A 25,551-nucleotide genomic window follows, 5' to 3' on the forward strand; every position below is an offset into this window, starting at 1 on the left:
CTATGCACCTGGGAACACCAGGCAGAGGACCACACTGAAACGCCGGACAAAAAAGGGTGGAAACCCCACAGCACAACGCCGCACACGGCATGCCAAAGCTGGTCCAGCGATGCAGCAGAAACTGAGAATGACAGAACCTGGAGCAGCGCAAGCTACGCCCAGACAAAGATCAAAGAAACCGCACCAGTGGTATACAGCGATGCCAGGAAAGGTGAGGAACCCGCAAAAGGGAGTCCATACCCTCCCAGCGTAGGACAGAGCTATACAATAGCTACAAGTACCCCACTTAGGGTATAACACGTTCCAAAGAAAACATGGGAACCACTCTTAGGGAAAAAATCCCGCATCAGGAACAAGAACATAAGACCTGCGGTAGGAACCACAGACGGCTTTGCAATCAGCCAAAAAATACACACTTGCCAAATGGACTGAACCAGCAGCCAACAGAAGAGAGGGGCCAACCAAGGGACCCCGAAGACACGTCAAACCACACAGAACATACAAATGGGCCACTCAAAACACCAGATTCCAGGAAGCAGGTGGGATAACGCCTCCCATCAAGCCCCGGAGGATCAACAAGCCAGCCTACGGAGGGAGAGTAGGACGGAGCCCCGCAAGGAGATGTTGAATGGCGGAGTCCGCATGAGTGTTAAACAAGAGGACCTCATCAAAGGGCAGGTCAACCCGATGCTCCCTAATATTCTCAGGAAAAACAGCATCCCGCAGCCAAGCATGGCGACGGAGAGCCACAGAACTGGCCATAGCACAGCCGAGAGCATCAGCAACATCCAAGGCCGCATGGAGAATAAACGCGGCCAACTCACGACGATCCAACACATGGTGTCGTAGATCAGCGCGGGCACCCTCATGGGAGACATGAGAAAGAAGGGACTCCACAGAATCCCACAGCCTGGAGGTAGCCCTGGCCAACACACATTGTGTTGAGCGCCAGCAAAGCAGCACTGGATGAAGCGAAGATGTTACGCCCCCATGAATCCAACCACCGGCCTTTCCAAGACGGAGGAAGGAACACCACAGGCAAGGAGGGAAAAGCAGTCCGCAGAAGTGAGCCCAGAGTAGAAGGGGAGGGAGGAAAGGCAGACTGGGTCATGCGGAGCAGGACGGTGGCGATGCAGGAGCAGTTGAGGCACAGGATCACCTGTGGCAGGACGCCCCCAAGCTGCCAGAAGACAGCAGTGGAGCAACGCTTCAAAAGGAAGGAACAGCTCGCATCCACCAGAGCCCTGGTGGAGAACTTTCAAGAGATTATCCGTAGGGAATGGGGCGACGGGAACATCCATCCACAAAATGCGAGCGGCCGTGGAAATAGCCCGAACAAAGAGAAAAATGGCCTCCATAGGGCGCCGCGGGGGAGAAAGCAATTCCTCCGTGGGCGACGGCTGCAAACTGAGGCGTCCGTCCCCAAGTCCAGCTAGAGGGGGAAGCGGCCAGCCCCTGAATGGTGGGGGATCCACGGACGAGTGGGGAACTTGAGGGACCTCCAGGGAAGGCAGGGAAGCCCGTGGAGGAACCAACCGCGAGCTGCGGAAAAGAGAGCCCGAGGATTGAGGCTGCGGGGATGGCGAAGAGCCATCCCTGGAAGACGCCGGTGAAAAAGCAACAATGCAGCATCTTGTCTCCGGAGAGGAAGAGACCAGGAGATGACAAACTACCGGAGAGGAAGGAACCTCTGGAGACGAATAAAGTACCCGACACCGGCACAGCGCCGTGGAGTCCGCCACAGGTGGCGGATCGACGTCGATCGGCGCTCGAGTGGACATTGGCGGCGCTGAGTCGACCACCACCACCACGTGCTCCCTAGGAGATTGGGGCGGGGTTGGAGCCGGTTCGGCTAAGGAACGGCGCCGAAAAGGCACCGTCTCGACCTCACACGGGGCAGCCACCGGCGTAGAGGACCGAGAGGGACTCGGGGAAAGCACCCCAGGCCAGACATCCACCCGCGGCACCGCCAGGGCCAGGGAGGAAAGCCTTTGGAGCCGAAACGGCGCTGGCTCGGCCTCTGGTGAGGCAGCCGCCTGCTCAGAGGGGAACTTGTGGACAAGCTTAGAGTCCCGGCGACCTCCTGCGAAGCCACATGGAGCCCCGTAGGGATTTGCAGCAAGGCAGGGACACCGTGTATCGAAGAGGGGAGCCTCGAAGAGGGGAGCCCCGAAGGACTGCTCCTCAACGACACCACCCTCCTACAACCTGAAGGCGAACTCTTCGGTACCGGGGCCAAAGCCGCCGGCGACTTCACGGAAGACCCAGCGCAAGGCAAGGGACCCGCAGACGTCTCAGGAGGTGGAGGAATGGCCAAAGAAGCCTTTAGAGCCGCAGCATAGGCTGTCATTTGGGCCCTAGTCGCCAGACGCCAAGAAACGGCGGGTAGGGTGGAGACAGGCGAGGGCGCATGTCCAGAGGGGAAGCTGCAACCTCCGCCCAACGAGGACAGGGCCTCGGAGACAAGCTGCAGGACCTACCAGTCGGTGAGCGACGCGCTTGGAGACGTGGGAAAGGCATTGTCTCAGTCGGAATCGGCGACTCCTGGCTTCGGAGGAAGGGGGCGGAAGCTGGGACGACACCGACCTGGACAAGCGGGCCGACAGCAATTTCATTGTGCCTTTCATGGGATGATTTATAGTGTTCCCTGGTATGGAGTTGTGACAATTGCTACAATTGTAGCACGGTTGTAGACCTTCATAAGTGGTAGTTTCAGCAGTGTTCGATGTTCTGGTAAGCAGATCTTGTAGGTTTGTACCTCGAGTATGCGCGAAGATAGGTTTATTTTCAAACAAACCTTTGAAATCAGATTCCATACTCAATAATGGCCAGTGCTTCATGATGATGTCACAATAGATCTGCTTACCAGAACATCGAATACCGCTGAAACTACAACTTATAAAGGTCTACAACCGTGCTACAATTGTAGCAATTGTCACAACTCCATACCAGGGAACACTATAAATCATCCCATGAAAGGCACGAAAATTAAGCTTCGGGTGAACGCCACATGAAACACAACCAATGTTATTCACCTACTTAAATGTCCCTGTGGCCTAGGTTACTTGGTCACACAGAGTGAAAGATCCGCACCTGGATCTTGGAACACAAGAGTAACATCAGAACCAGGAACCCTAAATCTACAGTGGCCATGCACTTTGTGGAGAAAAAGGATTACATCTGCCAACTCAAATTTCTGGTTCTAGAAGTGATAAACAAAGTAGAAGGAGAAAATAATAAAAACCAACTCTTACAAAGAGAGAATAACTGGATACGTTTCTTGTGTGCAATGCAGCCCCATGGGCTTAATGACAGAATGGAATTTGTTTGTTACCTTTAATTGATCCTTTCAAAGAGTACCATTGTTTTTTAATCACATCACAGGTATTATATATTTTTTGTACATTGATGACTTTCGATATTTCCATAGTGGATGTTTTCAATGTTCATTATTATGTCTTTACAACAATGTATTGTTTCGTTATGTACAAATTTCTGTCAGACACCTTTCGTTGTTTCCCATCGTTTCTATCCCTTTAGTTCTCTAGACACAAAAGCGTGACCGTCTTAACATGGCGCTCACACTCGTCCCTACGTTTTCCAGTCCTTTGTTATTGTTTATGACCGGGACACTTCCGGCCATCCACAGGATTTTTTTTTGTTCACCGCGTATACGCTTCGGGTTAACAAACCGGATTGCACCTCGATTGAACAGACTTGACTAACTATTCTTGCGCTCTATTGTAACACTCCACTAAGTACCTTTACATGAGGACTTATATAACTTGTGATTCGCTGTTAACTGCAGCATCTCACTTACACCGCTATTTTTGAATTCTTTCAGATACGCAACATTTCCGTTGTGATCGCTGTTATTGTAAGAATATACTTTCACCTTCTCCTTTTAACATTCGCTACCTTTAAGCGTTATTTCTTTCATTTTATCTATCGGATATGGGACTGAGTTTGTACTACTTGTTTTATAACACATTACCATTAGCCACTACTTTCTTCATGTGATATATTCTGTTTGCTTGCCATCGGGTTTCACACTTCAGTTCACACTAAACTCACAGGCACATCGGATGATCACGTTTTAGCATCCACAGAGATTTCGTATACATGTTAAACACACATGTGTATACAATTCTAGATTGAAGGTCTTTCTGTAAGAATTGCATATATATTTTTTATATTTTTCATTCTGTAGAACATTCCCCTGATGAAGGGCACAGACGATGCCCGAAATGCATTGGGATGGATATCAATATTGGATGGATGTTAATTTGATTTACTGACGCTGTGGTTGTCAAGCTATCAAAGACGTTTATGATTAACCAGATTTTTAACATGTATTGATATGAAAAAAGAATCACAGACTTGTGATATCTCATGGACATTAAATATACACCTACAAACTGCTGTATAAGTTTCTAGGATCTTTAATTTTATTTATAAGACTGAACCTTTTAATGGACCTTTGAGCTGTGCACTGGGGGACAGCTCCTCTGTAGAGCTGCAACATTGTTGATTACTCTCCACTGGACGACAGAGGTAATTTCATGCCATAATAGGGAAAGCCTCCCAGTGTTGCAGTCTCAGTGTGTTCCAACTTCAGCTATCTGATTTTCATGGAAAATCTTTAGAAGTGTCCAAGCTATCCCCATCTTTGTTTATCTATGGGAGGACGGGCAGTTGACGATGCACAATCTGGCTACTTCTACAGTTAACCTATGTTGTAAAGAGAAGAAATACAAAGCAACATCAGCAGCTCATGCATGCATACTGGATCAGATCAAAACAGAGTCTGCAGTCTCAGCTGCAGCACAAAGGAGATCTCAGAAACCATCGACCACATGCATAACATTAACAATGCCAGACCTGCTCATCCACACTGGCTCCTTGCATCTTCACAAAATCCATGGCTCCAGTACAAACATCTTTAGGAAGAGAAGTATATGTAGCTTACTCCTAATTTACCTGACTGGCTCATAAGAGAACAAATGAATCAAGACTGTCAGAATATGTCAAGAAGGAAAATTTGGTGTTCTTTGGTGCCAGGATTCATACGAGAAGGAATGGAGATTCCATCCCAAGACAGAGGAGACAAGCTAATTTGCCACGTTTTCTTGATAACCTTACAAAATGACAACAATAAACACATCAAAGCAATACTTGGGACTATGTCTTCATGTATTCTGCAGATTCTACAGGCTAATAATGAAAAACAATCAGGAGCATTTGAACTATTAATGGCAGCAAATCGAAGAAGACTGGGGTGATACAATACAAACCACCACTCAAATGAGAGAACTGTGCAATTGTGGTTAAGAAAAAGAATGTTTTCAAAGGTCAATATTTAGTACCATCAAAGCCTCAAATGTTCTGGACTATAGACGCAGCCCTGAAAGGATAAGAACACACATGTGGGGCATGAGCATCAATGGATTATCGTCTAAAAAGAAGTTGAGTGCCACATCAATCTTCTGGTAATTAGGTTGGTCAGGCTGACACTAAAGAATAACAAAATAAAATGTTCTGTATTAATTAAGATACAATAGTACTTCGGAGAGGCTCAATGTTATACTACTCACGTCAAAGAATGTGTCTAACAAATAATTAATGTGTCCTTGAGTAATGCAACTGATGCTCATGTAAAGTGCTCTGATACCTTTGAATCAAGTTTGCGCTATATTAAACTCAGAAGAAAAAAAAAGAACAAGCAACAACTATTACAGTTAAACTGACTTTTATTATGTACAACAGTATTAGATACACCACCCTTTGGTTTGGTAACAGATGGTCTAAGTGAAGGCGCAGCAAGTGCACAGTGAAAATTTATAACACTACCATCGGCATGTATTTTATACTCAAACAGGAGTGAATAAGACCTCTTTCCTGTCAATGTACTCACTTTGGATAAGGGCAATCAACAACAACATTGAATTGTCACAGCATGCATCTGAATTAATATTCACTCCTTGGTCATTAAATCCTCCTGATTTGGGATCTGTGTCTCTAACAGAGACCTTCCTCCTTCAAACTTCCGATGAGAGCATGTGAAGGAGGAAGGATGCAGTTAGAGAGAGACGTGGATCCTGTATCAGGGGGTTTTAATGACCAAGGAGTGAATACGCATTCAGATTCATGCTGTGATACAAAAATATTTAATCCAGAGTATTTGATAAGATATGGTGAAGAATATGGTGATTCTGAACATCAATGATTCTACAAGATGGAGGAAAAGACCAAGTTCATTTATTTGAGAAAGAATTATTTAGAAGATGGTAATACTTTGAGCCCAGATGACAGATTTGAGGCTTTTTTAGAAAAAGATATGCAGAAAGAAAGAAGCATGAATCCAAAGCCCTGAAGAAGTGCAGTGGGCAAGACACGTGTTGGCTGTAGACTGTAATTGCTGTATAAAGAGACACAAGAAGTGGCCCAATAAAGAAAAAATAAAAGAACTACAAAAGAATGTGCATTGTGTCATTTTGGCAAGATCTCAGTACTGTTATTTTTGTATTATTTAATACTATACTGATGTGGACCAGTTCACTCATATTTTAGCGCCGGCCAATATTCCCAGTACCCAATTACTAACTACGATTGAATTGTCAGAATACCATGTCCTGAAAGTGTAGAACTATGCGACGGATAACTTAAGCAGGCAGTATTCAAACTCTCACAAGTGGGAAGTAGACCTCAGGGAACTGTTTCCAGTATTCCAAAGGTGAGCTACTTCACGGTGGAACATTTTAACAACAGATCAAAACAATTATCTCAGGTTTGTGAGCAGATGGACTTCCCAGGATTAACATGAAATAGGTTTTTAATCAATTGAACGGAAACATTTCAGTATTCATTCCCACCAATTTCTCTTATAAAACAGGGTGCTTTGTAAGACCTAGAGAGGAAGGTACATGATCCTAGGAGACCCAGCATTTATTCTCAAGATTTATGGGACCTCTCAGGTGAGACTACGAATCAATTTAAGACAGGTGCCAGATAACTTTCAAGGCGCAAGGGATGAGTACTTCACCAAAACCCTTATTCCCTTTAAGCCAACAGCCTGGATCCTCAAGACCTAGAGTGAGTACTGATGCTGGAGGATTGAACAAAGATCACTGTACAGCCCCTTCACCATCGAAACATATAATGTTAAGTAGAACATAGTTGTTATATGGGCAGAGACGGCTAAATTCTCTTCAAATGTCCCTTCATCAGTTTTAATGTTACTTTACTTTAGCAGAGTCAGGTCTACCTTTTGCAACTATTAAAGTTCACCGGACTGCAATTCTGCTGCAATTCCACAGTTACTTAAATCCACATATACAACTTCATTGTATTGTGAATGGATAATTAGAAGGGAAGCTCTAAATAGACCTCTCCTGAATTCCTTAAAGGTAAATTATAACAAGGATAGAAGCGCACCGCAGTCCTAACAGCATTATTTGAACCAAGAAGCAAAGCTACCATAAAAAACACTGTTTAAAGACTGATTTTACTAGAAATTACTACAGCAAGGAGAGTGAGGGGGATCCTTATCTATGCTTTTCCAGAGACAAGGTGGCATTGAGTACAAACCCTAAATCCATCCCTAAAAGTGCCTAAAATGTTTTACGTTAATTAAATTATTTCACTTCCAATATTTTTTCCATATCCATCCATACCAGTAGAAATAGTGTAGCGCTCTCCGGATGGCATCACAAGATGTGTCAAAAGCTATTGTCACAGCACTAAAAAAAATTGTCAAACAGATCGGCTATTTAACCTTTTGGTCCTTTGAACAAAGGCAGGTCCATGAAAACCTTTGGCAAGAAAGATTGTGGCTTGCATTACCTTAGCTCATACTTCTATGAACAGACCACATTTGAATGCAGTCAGAGCCCAATCAACTAAGTAGCAATGTGGAAGACAATGCATATGTTCACAAAGCGATACCGCATCAAAGTTAACACGGACTAGGAAAGAACCATCGAACGAAAAGCACTTAGAAGTCTACTGACTTAAGGTAAATCCCATGCCTGCTTTCTGTGGTTCTCAATACACTGCATGGGTAATATAAATTCAAGTATGTGACTGTATGAGTGATCAACAAGTGGAGCAGGAATAAAGTTACTTACCAATAGCTTTGGTTCTTCAGCAATGGCATCTTCCTTAGATTCACGTAGAATTCACCGACTTCTCTTTCACTAAGCTTAAACTAGTAGGGCTAACTCAAACTAAAAAACACTGCCAGTTGGAAGCGTCTAATAGAAAAGCAGCTCAAGGTGCTGGCCTCCAACTGGTTGTAGTTTGGGTCATTCACAGTGATGGGAATAGCATGTAAATGGTCTATGCAAAGTCCCATGTTTTTGAGTAAATATACACTGCTGAGCTAGCATTGTTTACCAAGGGTTTCCAGACTGACTACAGGGAATATTTCAAGCATGTGAATCTAGCCCCTGCTGGAGAACCCCGTGTTACAGGTAAGTGCAGTGTTTCCTTATGCTATCTAAACATTTGCAAGTCACAAGTTTGATTCCTGGCTAACTGACTGAGAATGTAATCATTCAGATACAGATATTATGAACACACTGAAGTTGATTAAAGGTAACAACTGCTGTCAGCACTTAAAAGCGTAGGCCTATAACTAGCAAATTATTATTTAAAAAAGAAATATTTGAGTAGCATTGAATCAAGGTGTGAAGGTGCCCATACAAGCGGAGTAAATGAGTAGAGAAGAAAAAAGGGAAATACGCAAAACCATACATTACCTCAACTGTGTCTGTCATCAGGCTCAGAGTCATTTTATTAAATTTTACCTATGCAGACACTCACATTGGATGACTTTGTTGCAGCATTCCAGACAACTAGTCTATCATCGGATGGTTCTTTGCAATCTGCACCTTGCAAAGTCTCTGTCTAAAAAACTGTCTTAGTTGCATAGCATTTGACGGACCCTACATACCGCTGTGGAAAGTTCTCACTATGAACATTTCTCTTATGTGACTGGCCATTTGCCTCTGTGTCCCTAAAGATGCAATGAGACAAGGCCACCTCATTGCATTTCAGTTTCTCAGAATTCTGTCTGCACAGCAATCATCTCTCTAGGCATTGAGCCCCATCCTGACGAAGGAAAGCGCAGACTGTTTCTTCACTCAGTCACTGGTCTGTACCTTGGTTAACCTTGGGGATAGATGCACCCAAACAGCACTACTTCCCCTCAGCTTCTGCTTTGTGCTGCCCCAGCAAACTTCTAGTCACTACTGCCAAGCAGGCATCCGATCTTGCATCCGATAAAGTTCCACATCCACACGTGAACCGTGAAGATGTTACTCGCTAAACTGGCAGTTTTCTGCCTGTTGGCGTTTCCCAAACCTTGAAGATTGTAGCGAAATGATACAGTTCAGATTTTTAATACTCAAAATTCAGAAACTCTTGCAGGAAGACAATTTTCATTTTCAAAAACCATGGAGGCTGATTCTCCTTGGAGCCCATATATTTACCATGTATGTTGGTGGTTATATGCCCATGAGGCTTTGAAGGAATTTAGAGAGTGAGAAAAACCTACCAAAAGAACATCTGTCAACAAGAAGGTTTGCAGCCCTTTTGCTGTTATGAATATCAGCTTACGCATTAAATCTCTACAGAGAAAAGTGTTAACAATCAAAGAAACCTAGGAAACGGACAAAAAAAAGACTGGCGGAAAATCAATCAAAGGAATACCTCTGGCATCTCCTCTGTGATAATGTCCACTTGCTGTGCAGGTGCAATGTCCTCATCACTTTCTGTGTGGAGTGAATTGTGCCGTCTATTTTTCACGCCCTTTTTCTCTTTTTTCTGCTTTTTCTTCTTCTTGTCTTTTTCTATTTTCTGCTTGTGCCTACGTTCTTCCTCTAGTTTTACATACTGTTCGGACATTGGCAATCCTGCATGGAAAAATCATGTAAAAATGTCAAACAGGATAAGAAAATATTTTTATGATTCACAGAAAACCACAAATCAAATTCAGAATTTGAACTTGCGGCATGACATTCTAGAGCAGAATTGGAGCTCTCACATTTCAGAGATATTTAGGAGGAAGATTGGGAAAGCGGTGGTCATGGCTCCAGGACCCTCGTTGGGCTTAATTTGGTGCTTGCCAAACATGACGCTGTAAGAAGATGGAGGAGCACTGACCCCGGATCCCCAACCATCAAGGAGCGGTGTTGGATAAAAACCGGTTGAGATGGAGCCATTTGGAAGGAGTTGATGGTCCTTTATGAAAAGGTTCACTTGGGTACTGGAGGAGATCGCCTGGGTTCTCCAATTGACTTTGGGGTGTTAAATTTTTGTTAACATGGGTGGGGCTGGGTTGTGGAGAAGTGTGGCTCAATGATTAGAGCGGCAGACCCTGATGCAGAGGTCTAGCCCGGGACCAGGGTTCAATTCCCTGCCTCGGCGGGTCTTGGGCTCAAAATTCCACGGACCAGATAATTCTCACCTCGGTGCCTATTCCAATCATGGAGTCCCACTCTGCAACTCTATGGCAATAGCTTGCTTAATCTCCACAACGGCCCCCACAACGCTAAGGATGGCTGGCCTCCACCTTGGGGGTGCCCAGGAGTGGACGCCTCACAGGGAAAGCCAGGATGTATAACCCGCTCAGTGTCAGGAGCCGCTTTTTAGTGCTAAAATGTTTGAAACTGCAAATAAACCTCTTTATTTAAAACATTTTTTAAAGATGTTTGGGAAAAGAGTGTGCATAAAAATGAGACTCGTAGGTATGTTAGAAGAACAGAAACGGCTTCGTTTTGCATTTCATTAGTTGCTCAAAACTATAAGTCAGCAGTTATGAGATGGCCCTCTAGGAGCAATAATAATCCTCTAATTGAATTAAAAGAAGCATGCCAAATATACCGTATTCTTACACGGCAGATAACAGAGCCTTTTTATTTCAATGTATCTTCGCTCATAGGCACTGACAGGCCATAAAGACCCTGCATTTACAGCATAGGCACAGCACTCATCTTTATGCATATCTATCACTCGCGGTGTATGGTTAAAAATGATTGATTTGTATGCATCTGTTTTAAAAACAAATGGCTTAACAGCACAATTATAGCACTATGGAGATTATTCATATGTCATTAAGGTTTCTTTAATTAGAGTAGTGGTTGATTTCCGGGGCGGGGTTAGGCATGCTCTAAAGATTTTATTGCCCATTTGGTTCACCTTCCGCACAGACCAAATTGGCTCGAATGAGATGGGCCAAGGTTTACCTGGATGCTGGACACAATGTAGTGATGTAGGAAGCTGCCTCTTTATGATATATTAAAATGGGACATATGGTGTATAGAGTCCAGGGGTACCCTTATGAGTGGGTAGGGGGCTTGCTTTGACAATCCTAAAGTGTTCTATTAGGGGGTATAAGCCTTAGGCTTAACAGAGGAGTGCAAGACCTCTGAAAATGCACACAATGTTCAATAAATGAGAAGCACAACTCAAGAAGGAGATCCACACTAATTTATAAAAATAGGAAGTATCTTTATATACGTTTAGGCAGCAGAAGAATATAGTTCAGATAAAAACGTTTTTAAATAAGAATATTTTTCAGTTCAAAAAGTCAGCACTTTGTGCAATTTCTGAGTTCTGCAATATTAACCTATGGGAGGAAAATCAAATGCGGTTTATCGGTTCTTGTCAGCGACTTCCGGGACCCTTTCCCAGGAGTTAAGGTGAGTGGTGGGCAAGGTCCAAGGCAGCACCACCAGAACACCACCAGCGGCACTGGGGGGTTGGGTGCAGAGGTGCAAAACAGCACTGGGTGCCCAATGTTATCCAATGGAGAACGGCTGCGGTGGAAAGAAGCTGCAGGAGGGGGCTGGGGGATCAGTCCGGTGAAACAAACGAGTGGCTTTGGTTCTTTCATTGTTGGGGATGTGGGGACACCTTTGGTCCTCTTCTCTTCTCTTCGGGACGGGGCTTCCAGGTGCAGAGGGTCTTTGGGGTGTCAGGTGTTTCCGTCCGGTAGCACTTGCGGTTGAGGGAGCCTTCCAACAGAGGCTGCAGTCATCATCAGGGAATCCACGAGGAGGCACTCCGCAGAGGACTCAGTATATTGAGGGCTTGGGGACCACACTGACAGAATTGGCCCACTTTGGCATGGGATTGGAGGGGGCTTCGGTGCAGTGGTGCTTGGAGGCGGCGGGTTTTGGTGGAGTTCTCTTGGTCTTTCTTTGGTTGTCTGCAGGGTGCAGAGGACAGTTCTGCTGTCCCTCAGGAGGTCCTGGTTCCTGGGCTAAGGCTGGCAGGTCTCCCCGGTTTAGGAGACTCAACAGCTGCAGGACAAGTCTGCTTTTGGTGCAATAGGCAAAGTTAGCAGGCAGGCGGGCAGGGTTGGCCCCAGGTCCAATTCTGGGCCTTCTGTTCTTGCTGTGCCACTTGTTTTGTCCGTCTTCTTTCTTCAGGTCTTTAGGATCTGCTCTTCTGGTGCCAAGGGCTTCCCTAAATAATGAATTTAGGGGTGTTAGGGGATGTAGGGTAGTGGGGAATAGGCTACAGACCCTTGTGGTTCACTACTCCCCCTAGATGACTAATAACTTAAAGGTTGACCTCGAAGCTGAGTCTCGGCAAGGACGCTCAACATCCTGTGATTCTGGGCAAATCACTTAATCTCCCTGTGCCTAGCAAAATGAATGTATCATCTGTAACGCAACTAGTGCTCATGTAAAGCACTCTGATACCTTCGGGTTTAGTTTGCGCTATATAACCCGAGCCCACCCCCAAAAAAACCCTGTCCTAGAATTCCTAACTATGCCATCACCAAGTTGGCTTCTTCTGAAAAATTGTGTCCACCTCAGTTTAGCCCACATTAGGGGTGGTTCAAGCCTGGAGGTGGCACGCCTACTGGACTAGCTAATGTTCCTGCCTGTCCAGGTGCCTAAAGGGCTCTGGACAAGGGGGTGGCTGTGAGGGGAGCCAGATTCACATTTCAAAGGCAGCAGCTCTTTGAAGCTGGTTGGCATAGGCAGGCTAGCAGCAGGTTATCCTGTGGGAGGGGGTGTTACAACTTCTTCCCTGACAGGCTTTTGTTCTGGTCCTTCTGAAACAGAGGCTCTCACCCTAGGAGGTCAGAACAGTGTCTCGAGTGGCAGGCTGGCAGAAGCCAATCAGGGAGCTCATGAGAGGCTGATACGTTTTCAGGGGCACCTCTAAGTTGCCCTCGGGGTGCATGTATTGGCAACTCAATCACTGGAATCAGTGCAGGTTTACCAATACGAGATTTTTGATACCAAAGATCCCCATCTTAAGTGAAGCCATTATGTAGCTGGGGAACTTGTTTTTAACAGTGTCCAGTGTACAGCACATGTTTTAAAATAGCTTCCCTGGTCACTTATACTAGCAGCAATAGGAATGACCAGCACAGGGGAATATCTGCTCATGCAGGTAAGCCCTCACATGTAATATTCAACAACCTGTCTTTGGGCTGTCAGGCCTGCTGTATGAGTGACTTACAAATATTACATGCAGTGTTAGGGGACATGGCACACAGATGTGTGATGATGTGTTTTGACTTTTGCCTGCACAAAGACACACAGTCTGCACTAACAGCCTTGTATGTGCTTGGTGAGGAGTCCCTTAGGGTGGCACAATTCGTGCTGCTGCCCTTAGGACCCTCTTTAGTACCTCAGGCCCTAGATACCAGGGTACCATTTACTAGGGACTTACAGAGGGTGCTAAAGGTTTTGCCAAAAGGGGAAACAACTGTACAGTTTTGAGAAAGAGCTCTAGCACAAGGGACCTGGTTAGCAGGAACCCAGTGCACATCCAGTCGAAATCACATCCGTCACCAGGCAAAAGTGGGGGTGACCATGCCAAAAAAGTCTATTTTCCTTCCACTGATAGCAGTCAAATTAGGACCCTTGAAAGGTGTGATGAAGAGGTGATGAAGGGCTCCCCTTAGGCTGTGCCTAATAAAGCATAGTGGAAGCTATTCACCTGCCCAACAAGTACTTGAACACCCATCCTATTTTATTTTTAAGAAAATGGTGCAAATAGTTACTCTCCCTACATGTCTAAATTATCCTTAACTAACATTATTTTGTTGACTTCAGAGAACGACCCGTCAGAATTAAAATCAGCGACCTACAATGTCACAGCATCTCCCGTTCACATTACAAACTCTGAAGATTAATATAATTGGCCAGGAATGGAATGTCATCATTGTAAGAATTACGTTTCAGGCTGAACTTCAAAACAATATAATGTGGTAGTTTTTCATACATCTTTGAGTAATACGAGTACCATCAACTCAAGATTAATTGTTTTTTATATAGTGAACAAAACACCAACAAGGCATTTGAGCACTTGAGTAGGAGTGGTCAAGGTTTCATTGCCAGGATAGATTGGATTTCAGCAAAAGTCTGAAAGGCAGTAGTTCATGCTCCTAAGCCTCTTTACAAGGTCATTCAAGGTCTAATGGGCTTGAGTTGTTGAGGTTCTTCCTCCTGGTTTTAATTTTGGGTACAGTAAGCACACCTATACAACTATAATGGTGCATTTGTAATCTTTGAAAGAGACAGAGGTGATTACAAAATACAGTTATTAAAAGTATGACTATGTATAAAAGTCAAACTGTATTTTGCCTCACAGGACATGCAAACAAACTGATATTCTATAAATTGGATGCTTCAGATGAACTGGATTTGACGTCTTGTTGGCACAGTAGAGTTGCCCTGTTTTGTAGTTTATTGTATAACGTTTTCCAGTGGTCACTTTTGCATTTGATTATCTTTTGCAAGTCCTTGGACATAGTTATCATTATGCATTAGCTTCTATATTCAAACCTGTAGATAGAGACCCATTTCTCTAGTAAGGAAACAGGAGGCACAGAGAAGGGATCACTAACATCGTCACACATTATGAAGGTCTGATGCAACATAAAGTTAGTTAGTTATAGACTGGAAAGGTAACAGAAAAGGTTTGCATAAGAAATGCAATTAATCTTTGTCAGAAACAAAAACTAAAAGCTGCAAAGAGCAGTAAAACAGATCAAGGGCACAAGTGAATCCCACCCAATAACAGTAAAGCTATCACCGCACAGTTGAAGACAACTTTCATGTAATTACTTGTGGGTATCACACATTGATGGCAAATCAGCCATAAACGAATTAATGCAGCCAATGTGAGGGCAGATTGGGAGAAAGCAGGAATATAATAAGTTGTAGAAGCACTTTCCTGAGACCAAAATTTGAACTTGCCTGGGACCTTTAAAGGAACAGAGAGATCAATTTGAACAACTGGTATATGATCCACTCCAGCCGCATCCTGGTACGCCTGCAAATGAAAAATATCAACTTAGCACCAATAAGGATAAAGATAAATATTTTTAAAAAGACTAACAAGTTCAACATTTGCAAGTCAATTAGGACAATGTAACCTGCTGCAATCACACCACAAGTATGAAAAGTTACTTACCTGTGTTTTTAGTTTTTCTCCAGGGAAATTTCCATTGAAATCATAAGCTCCGAACAGTCCCACTCATGCATGGGATGTTAGACATACCCTACACAATATACATAGTAGCCTTTTCCTTTAGAAAAAGCCAAATAGTAAAAATGAATTAATTTAGCTATTGCAGGTTATGCTGTCCAATTCTAGCATATTTACATTAGCAAAAATAAGCCAATTTAGTTTCAGTCATTAAGTTAATGAAATTGAAGAGAAAAGGAAAAAGTGAGAGGAAAGTGGGCAATATAACTAAATAGGCTGCAGCTTAGAGAAACAGGAAAGTGAAGACCACTCTTCTAAGGAAGCTACTTCACCAGTTTCTGCTCATGCTATATCAGTGACAGATGCTCAGGTTCTTTTGTACAGATACTTAGAATCCTGCCACAGAGGTCATCAATGTCTCTGCTCCCGTGGACAGAGGGTGCTTTCAACTTAAATGGAGATACCCTTAAGGAGAACTGGATTACACACAAGTAACTTCCCCTTCTTCTTTGACAAGCAAATAATGATAGCAAGCCCATCCCTTAAAAAGTTGCAGAAGAGGAGAAATAAAGTAAAAGCCTTAAATTGTTAATCTAAACAGGTTTCAAAGGAAAGCTTGACTTGTTTGAACATTAGGTCTAGAGCTGGATGCAGCACAGATGTACCCTGAGAGAGCTGAATGGTAGCTGCTTCGAACATTTCTGCTCAATGATTATACCTTAGCAATGCAGAAGTAGCAGGTTTGGGTCTTGTACTGTGAGTCTTTGGTCTACTTGGCAAGACTGGCTAGGTTTCTGATAGAGAAACAGTATACAATCCTTCTGGAATTAGACTGTTTGCAAGTTAATAAACCTACAAAGAGGCCCATTATTCACAAAGAACTGTTTAGATTTAAGAATGTTTAGATCTCGTCTACATAACACTTCAACAATCTTAAATGTAGGCAGAGACCTCTCTGATGGAGTAAACCGATTCTGAAAATCAGACTGAAAGCGATATGGATTGCCTAACATGCATGCCTGAAATAATTTTAGGAGGGAAACGTCGATGCATTTATGTAACCATTTTATTCTTAAATAATGTTGTGTAAAGTTCATGGGACCATAAGACTAGGTGCATGCCACCCCTACGTGCAGATGTGGCCTCTTTTATACCATACACGCTATCTTGCAAAAGGCGCAAAAGATTATATTAGATATGTATGAAGCCAAGCTTTCAAGCTCAGTGATGGCAGGCTGTGATGTAGAAACTGGCCCTGAACTTCTGAAGACTACCTAGCCTGTATGGCACCTGTTAGGTTATGCTGACAAATAAAGATCTGTGAACCCCCACTGTCTTCTCATTCTGGTGCGATAAGGTTCATCCTGGTCTTTAAATATGTCGGTTTGACTAGGATGTGGGAATCTGGGAAATTGAGGGAATGTGTAAAGAAATTTCACTAACCAGTCTATCAAAAGGGTTTTCCCCTTTGACCCTGGTTGGTACTACATGAAGGCAAAATCTGGGCAATTCTTGTTTTTGAGATTTGCAAAGAGGTCAAACTGAGAGAAACCCCATTTTCAGAAGTTGCCTTCTATGACACTGTTGAACAACCCATGCACTATTATTCTCACTAATTCTGCCCTACAGCATCCACCTTTGCATTTTGCACTCCACCGAGATGAACAGCAGTGATTTTGATATTTCTGGCCCATAGCCACTTTCAAATGTTTAGGCCTGTAGACAAATAAGTCATGATCTGGTGCCTGTATTCTGATTCAGGTAATACATTGTTGTGGTGTAGTCCTTTTGAACAAGAATAGAACGTGTCTTACAAACGCAGAGACAAGACTTTGTATCAAGGTGAAATGAAATAAATTAGAGAAGCTCGCTGTGGCAGAAATTTCTAAATGACCATGAGCCTTGAATCTGGAGATGATCCGTGTGCACACCTAGTCATGTCAGAGAAGCATCTATTACTGTTATTTGAGTGGTAAAGCTGTGATGGAAATGGCCAAGGCTGGATAACTGCCGAAGTGAGCACCACATTGTCCTCCCATTTGTCTGAGAATTGGGACCACTGGTCTTTTAGACATTGTTGGCAAAGTCCCACGTAGAGGCGGACATAGGGAATCAGGAAATTGCATAAAATCACCGAACCTAAGAGAAAGGAGACTTATCTGGCTGTTGGATGCTTTAGTTACTGAAGATTCAGCCATTTCAGGTGGGCAGAACACAGCCTTTCTGGCTAACTGTAGAGGGTTTTTTAGATTTTCAGAACATGCTCTGCCTGGTGTAGACGTTATAAGGTCACTTAAAAACAACAAATAAGGTTGCAGTGCGTATAGAGTCAACGGGAAAGCCCTTAAACGTTCAAATTAGAAAATCAACAGACTCTCCAAAACTTAAAGAAGCAAAGCTCTCGCAACCACAAATTAGGAAGATCAGGGATAGAAAAACTTTTCAACAAAGTGATATACAGTTCAGTAATAAGCAACAGCAGATCCTTGTATCTTTATCCTTTAGGAAAGTTGTTTATTTGATCCACATTCAGCCGACACGTGTTTCGTCGTGTTTAAAGTTGAGTCAACACGACTCTTCAGGGCTAGTGGTGTGACCCACTGGTCAGTAGGTCGGACTTAATGGACGCTTTGACTTCGGGTGAATAGTTCAGTATATGACGTTAATAAGCATCAGAATATAAACAATGATTCTCCGCTCTGAGTATAGAGCAATCGGTATTTCATCAGTTTCTAAGTTCTCCAAACCAAGTATGGTGGATGAACGCAAAGGTATACTGGATACGTGTGTGTACCAAGCCGTACCGGGAGGGGATCCAATTAAGATTTCAGGAAAGTGGATAAGGTTTGATCCCTCTGTGGATTGCGAACAAAGTTGTGGTATCCCTCCTCTGTGTGTTCCCGGTCGCCGTGTTCCGAAAGTTGCTTATTACTGAACTGTCAATCACTTTGTTGAAACGTTTTTCTATCCCTGATCTTACTAATTTGTGGTTGCGAGAGCTTTGCTTCTTTAAGAACACAGCCTTTCTTCTGAAGGAAAGCGTTTGCTTTTTAGGTGGCCAGCACAGTCCCCAGAGAGCATGAATAGATTAAATTGGAGTTGGGATTTGCTTGGCATGATTGACTTGTAAACTGGAGCAGTCCATAGTCAGGACAAAATGAAGATCTGCTTTTGGAGGAGAAGCAGCTTTTATCAGCCAGTCCTCTATATGGGTAGACGAAAATCCCTATTATTATCATCAAGAATGATGCTATCTCTGCCATTCACTTCTACAAAGTTATTGTGGATGACATTAGCCCAAACAAAAGGAAGTCTTGTATCGAAAATGGTCTTTGCCCACCAGAAACCTCAGGAATTGTTGATGTTTTACAGCAATTGGGATATGAAAATAGGTGTCCAGAAGGTTTACAGCACTCATCCAATCTCATCAATGTATTTGAGGATACATCTGGTGAAAGGTTAGGATCCTGAATCTCTTTCTTTATCCACTTTTTAGTAATTGCGTTTAAGGATGATTCTGAATTTGTACTTGGCCCCTTTTTTTGAACCAGACAGAAACAGCAGTAATAATTTTGATTTTTTTTTCGGGAAGTGAAATATGATGTTCACCTTCTGTTCCTATAGTTGCTGCTGGTGGAAAGGATATTATTACATACCCTGTAAGCATAAAGTTTGCAAGTTGTTTTTCTTTAAAGCTGTTTTCAAGACAGTCTTCTGCGATTCCAGCCCTACCCCACAAAGCACCAGGACACAAACTCCATCTCAGATTATACTCTGCTCACTGGATGAGTTTGGGAGCATACTGTCAAACACACAGAAGTACAAAAGGGGTGGTGATGGACGGAGCATCTGAACCAATCAAACACTCACACCCAGTCAACAGATCTGGATTTAATCCATCACCGTTCGTTAGCCCACTCTGCCACCCCAGTTCAGACATGGCCATATGCAAATCAGTCTGACCCTGTGCCTCATGGGAACAGTCCAGCCCGAACTGCCAAGCCATGCCTTCCCTGGACTTGAATCAAGCTTCCTAGGACCAGTTTCTGGTATTCCAGCCGTCTTCAGCCAGGCTTGCTTGAATCCAGTGGCAAAGTGAGTAAGGGACTCACGTCGGAGCATACCCTGCCAACTTATGGCGAACAAAGCAGTACAAAAGGGGGTGGCATATGGCCATGTCTGAACTGGGGTGGCAGAGTGGGCTAAAGAATGGTGATGGATTAAACGCAGATCTGTTGACTGGGTGTGAGTGTTTGATTGGTTCAGATGCTCCGTCCATCACCACCCCCTTTTGTACTGCTTTGTTCACCATAAGTTGGCAGGGTATGCTCAGACGTGAGTCCCTTGCACACTTTGCCACTGGATTCAAGCAAGCCTGGCTGAATAGGGCTGTAATCCCAGAAACCAGTCCTAGGAAGCTTGAATCCGTTCCAGAAAGGGCATGGCTTGGCAGTTCGGGCTGGACTGTTCCCATGAGGCACAGGGTCAGACTGATTTGCATATGGCCATGTCTGAACTGGGGTGGCAGAGTGGGCTAAAGAATGGAGATGGATTAAACCCAGATCTGTTGACTGGGTGAGAGCGTTTAATTGGTTCAGATACTCCGTCCATCACCACCCCCTTTTGTACCGTCAAACACACAGAAGCATTTACAGTGCATTGTTGAGCATAACTATGGTGCCGACATCTGTGACTATTGCTAGGGTCCAGGAAGGAGGAGTCGCATGTCAATCCACAGCACTACACGCTACAAACAGATGATTACTAGATAAGGAACATTTTCCGTTCCTATTATGTATGGCTGAAAATACACATGCCCTGCACTAACTTTAAAGCAGTCGCTGATGCAGATGTTTGAAACAATTTTCTGAGCACTGTCTGGCCAACTAACACCTGATGACGGGCCAACAATAGTATTTATTGGACGTGTGTTGCGTTGATCATTAGCAACCTTACAAATGTCTGCTAAACAATAAAAGAAAATAATATTTTGCAACATTTTCTGAGATGGATATGCCCTAGTTGTTTTGTAATAGGTCATCATATTACAGAGGTTCACATTTATTTTGCTCCATTCCCATATTAACACCTTATTAAATGTTTTTTAATTCAGAAACATGTTGGCATAATAGTTGTGTTGTCTCCATGTAAGTCTGTAAGTTGGGAGAGGATGTGGCCTAACGGCAAGGGCAGTCGATCTCTAAATCTGTGGACCCTGGTTCGAGTCTCGGCAAAGACGCTCAACATCCTGTGATTCTGGGTAAATCACTTAATCTATCCGTGCCTTACAAAAATGAATGTGTCCTTGTTTAACGCAACCGACTGGTGCTCATGTAAAGTGCTCTGATACCTTCGGGTCAAGTTTGTGCTATATAAAACTCAAACCCCCAACCCCCCTCCCCCTTGGTCCCCAAATTTGCATCTGGTCTTCAGGTCATGGGCTGCTTTACACTTGCTTTCAACCCGGGGAGGAGGGGAGAGAAGGAGAGGGAGAGGGATCACAATTCTAGCCTTGATGGAATCTTTGAAGTTTTTTATCAAGGTCTTAACGATGCTGCAAAACGTAGGACGGTCTCAAACCAACCCTTTCGTCTCCACTAAAAAGTCGTGCTCTTCTTGCACCACATTAAGTTGGATGCTGTTATGAAGGATGGAGTCACAACAAACCTTAGGACACAAAAACAACATCGAAGAAAACCAACTTGCAACCATCCAATGCCCAACACCAGCTGGCAAGTGCACACCCACAGCACATGCCTCAGCCCCACATGCTAAGGACTTATTCATTCTTTTCGGAGGGATTGAAGGTGTAGAGGCTTTAAACTTGAAATTGTAGCCATTTAGCACAATATGCAGCACCCATCTGCCTGTCATAATCTGTTGCCCTCTCGGAGATGTTTCATGACTTTTCCTACTGGAATGACAGAGGAGGGGGAAAGAGGGAGTCACTGTTTCCCTGCTGGATGTTTCCCAGTTGCTGCAGAGGGCTGGAGACCTCATTTTCATGTTGAATGGTGACTTAGTTGGTACTGTAGGCTCTGCTGTTGTAGCGGAGGTCAGTAAGGGGCATGAACCCTCTGTTGGGAATATAAATAGTCGTCTTGTGTGAAATTATGCTAATTGTAATCCTTCCAATAACAAAACTTTCAACGTCCTAATTTCTGATTTCATCTTCTACATTTACATTTACTTGCATGGGAACAAATAGTAAAGATGCATGATAAAGAACAGCTGATAATGCTCTGTCGTCCTTCTGATTTTAGATAAGTTGGACCTAGTCACGAAGATGGTCTCTGTCAACCCATGGCAATATCTGTGCTAAACTAGAACGGATTACACCATTACACTAATAGTTTGATGAGAGACTACATTGACTAACAGATGATCTCAATAAATTCTGTTTTTTGTTGTTGTTTTTTTTGGAAGGTTGTCTGTGAATCTTGTTAGAATTTAGTTGTAGCTTCCCATAAGGCAATTGCACTGGCCGCCTTCATCGAAATAGCAGATATGCCACAACTGTGCACCCTACTCTCATTCCAGGCGCTTGCTCTGTCTGTTGGAGCGGTTCAAAAATAAATATTTATAATTTGTGAACGGAAACTACAAACAACCTGAATGCTGTCGCATTAGTATTTCAGTGGGTTACACATATAGTAAGATTTTATAGTCTATAGCTTTCATTATTTCATATTTATTCGATCCACAATCATTAGCTTTGTAACATTGTTTTCTGGGATCATGACCAATTCAGTAGTCATGGCTGTCATTGCTACATCTTTTGGTACTTTCTCATCTTTTCTTACCGTTTACATACATATTTCCATATCCAATCCAGACTTTTCTTTTTCCCACGCTTTCTCCATGGGACCTCCAGAGTGAACCCAATTATGGCTGTAGGGCTATTACTAGCACTAATTCTTATCCGCCATGACACCTTACCAAGTCATTCATAGGTCTTCTTCACATTTTCTGGCAAAACCCACACTTGCTGGGAAGGTCATGCAAAGATACAAAAATGCTAAGTATCTGTTTTAACCTTTTTCTGCCACAAGATGGACATTTGTTAAAAAATGAAGATATTTTAAGGCAAAAAAGGGTTCAGTTTTGAAACTTTTCTATAACCTATTTACCTGCATTGCCTTGTTAGTCTCTCACTAATTTCTTTGTAAATATATGTCTGGGTGTGATGTCAGTTTAATTAGTGGATGTTTTTCATATAAACTGGAACCTTTGTATAAACAGAAAAGCAAATATTGGCCAATTTAGCTTGCAATAGGTTGTTTAAAATAATTTTGCTTTCACTATTGGACTTTTTGTAAAAGAAAAGTCTGTAAAGTGTGCTCCAGGACCCAGAGCATGTTGGAGACTATTTAGTGCTTAAGATTAGCAACAGACTTCCTGAAGGAGAAGCACCAGTTTCCCCATTGAAGACAATGACAGCAGAGTTGATTTCAGCCTTACAAAATGCTAATAATCTCTGGAAAGAATAAGGAAAATATTACTTACCCTGTTGCACGTTTGTGGTGTGTAGTGCTGTAGATTCACATGATGTGCATATTTCTGCCATCTAGTGTTGTGTTTAGGCGTGTACAACTTGTTTTTGTTCGAAGAAGTCTTTGAGTAACAAGGTATAGTGACTCCACCTATCTCTGGTAATGCGCATGGGCATAGCTCCATTGATAGATTGTATTTTCTGCATGGAGGGCTAAGATGAGATGGAGCATAGAGAATATAGAAGACATGACCATGCAAAGTAAAGGTAAAAAGATATCTCTATCTGCAACAACCACAGGTGACCAGGGTGCGTTTGGGGGATGTCAATCTACAGCAATTCATGCCACAAACAGATTCTTACAGGCAAGTAACATTTTCAGTTTGTGGCATGTGTATAGCTGTAGATACAAAAGCTGTGCACAGACCATAAAGTAGTTCTTCCAAAAGCAGTGGCTTAGCCTGACGATTTTGCAGAAGATTGTAAAAGTGTACATAGGAAAACCTGGCCAACATTAGCTTGCTGTCGGGCTGAGACATCCACACAATAATGTTTAGTAACCGTTTGAAGGAGGACCATGTAGCTGCTTTGCAGATGTCAGCTAGAGGGATGTAACCCAAGAATGCCATCAATGCCCCTTTCCTAAGAGTGGAGTGAGGCCTGGGAAGGATAGGCAGGGTTATTTTGCTTTGGCATAACATGCCTGATGGCACCTCACAAGCCAACATGCAATGCCTGCTTTAGATATAGCATGCCCCATGTGTCATTTGAAGAAAAACACAAAGAGCTGTTGTGTTTTTCGAAAGGGTTTTGTTCTGTCGACATAGTACAGGAATGCAATTTCGACATCCAAGGTATGCAGAGCGCTCCACTACAGACTCTGGGCATGAGAAGAACACCAGGAGTTATATTATTTGGTTGAGATGAAAGCTAGAGACTACCTTGGGTAGGATTTATGGGTTTGTTCTTATTACTACTCTATTATGATGCACCTGGAAAAAAGGTTCTTCTAAAGTTAGTGCATGTATTTAACTGACACGCCTGAAGGAAGTTATGTCCACAAGGAAAGCAATGTCCCAGAAAAGAAAAGTGCAACGGAACCATTAACCTAGCGAGTACTTTGTTGAGGTTCCACAAAGAAGCGGGAGGCATTCGTAGTGGGATAACCTGTTTAAGTCCTTCCATTAAAGCCTTAATTACAGGTATTCTAAAAAGTGAAGTGTGCTGCCTATTTTTAAGGTAGCCTGGCACAGCAGCTAGATGGGGTCTGATAGATGTGTGGGCAAATCCCAACTTCTGTAGCTAAAGGAATCAGACCATGAACAGCCATACACATTCAGATATCAAAAACATCTAGACACCACTGTACGATGGGTGCCACACCTATCGAATTTTCTTGCTTGAGGTATATGCAGGGCAGAGGTGTTAGGACAGTACATACCCTTGGGGCTAAAAGATCAAGTTCCACCTAACATGAGATGCTTACATTTGGCTCATACCGAAATGATCTAAAAGGTTTATATTCCCCCGGCATTCAACCAATCTTTTCCTTAGAATGTAGTTACTAACATTTAGAAGCCCTGAAATAAGCAGGCCTGGGCAGGAAGTCTCCCCCACTTCATGATGGGCTGAGCAGAGAACATAGATTACCTATGTTCTCAAAGCCTGAAGACATCTTTTTAGGGAGAGCTGGATCAAAGACTGGGCGGCATGGGGCATCTTGGTAATGAGACCCAATTTCTGCAGATGCAGGTTCGTGCATATCCTACTGCCTTCCCTTAAGAGGGGATTTTAAATATAATAATTTGCGTCCCAGCAGGCTACAATTCACTCTCCCAGGCAAGAATGAAGTCACTTCTTGATTCTGGATGCACTGGTTAAGGATAAACTATTGGCCTGCTGCCTTCATGTCACCTGGTGGAACCCATAGACAGGGTACAGCTAGAAGAAGTCATATCACTGTACCAATACACTAGCTGCAGGACCTCCACCCCAAACATAGCCATCAACATGAAGACATACTACCAGAAGTAGCTTATCCACTATGGAGCAGGAAAGAATATACATCAATGTTTAAATACAAACATGACATTTAGGAGCATTCCGGTCGAAAGGTTAAAGGGGTCAAAAGTTAAGAAAAATATATATATATATATATATATATATATATATATATACATACACACACACACATTACCTCTCAGCCTGTGGCTGCATCATTCACAAAGTGAAATGCAGTGTGAAGGAGTGATGCATATGCCTCAATGGAAGCTGATGGGGGGAGTAGATGAATGCCATTGGCCATTAAAGACCTTGTTTGGCTGCCAACCTGACATTGCACTTGAGCACTTCATTCACAATAAAATGCAGTAAACAGAAACAAAATGGGGTCTCTACCTTTTGTGGAGATGGAGAGGCTTTGATGTAAAACGGGTTGTTTGCTTGTTCCTCCTTTCTTGCAGCACGTCTCTAAAATTGGAAAAACAAACAAGTTATTCATTGCAAGTGCATCACTTTAAGTGATTAGTTAGGGAAACTATTCAGGGGAAAAACAGTTGAAAAATAGTTACCATCAGAGCTTTTAAAAGACCAACATACTG

General features: G+C 43.3%; 1 protein-coding gene across 2 annotated transcripts in view; it reads right to left on the reverse strand.

Moving 5' to 3' along the window:
* The window catches only part of AP3D1 (adaptor related protein complex 3 subunit delta 1), a 400,132-nt gene that overhangs the window by 180,080 nt on the left and 194,501 nt on the right, over nt 1-25,551 (reverse strand). For both annotated transcript variants that reach the window (XM_086947180.1, XM_086947179.1), the window contains exons 18-20: nt 25,349-25,420; nt 15,228-15,303; nt 9,712-9,914 (exon numbers count right to left, since the gene is read on the reverse strand). In XM_086947180.1, coding sequence (XP_086803306.1) covers nt 9,712-9,914; nt 15,228-15,303; nt 25,349-25,420 — 351 coding nt within the window. The remainder of the gene's footprint in view (nt 1-9,711; nt 9,915-15,227; nt 15,304-25,348; nt 25,421-25,551) is intronic.

This window comes from Lissotriton vulgaris, chromosome 12, assembly GCF_964263255.1.
Source record: "Lissotriton vulgaris chromosome 12, aLisVul1.2, whole genome shotgun sequence".
NCBI classification, from domain to species: Eukaryota; Metazoa; Chordata; class Amphibia; order Caudata; family Salamandridae; genus Lissotriton; species Lissotriton vulgaris.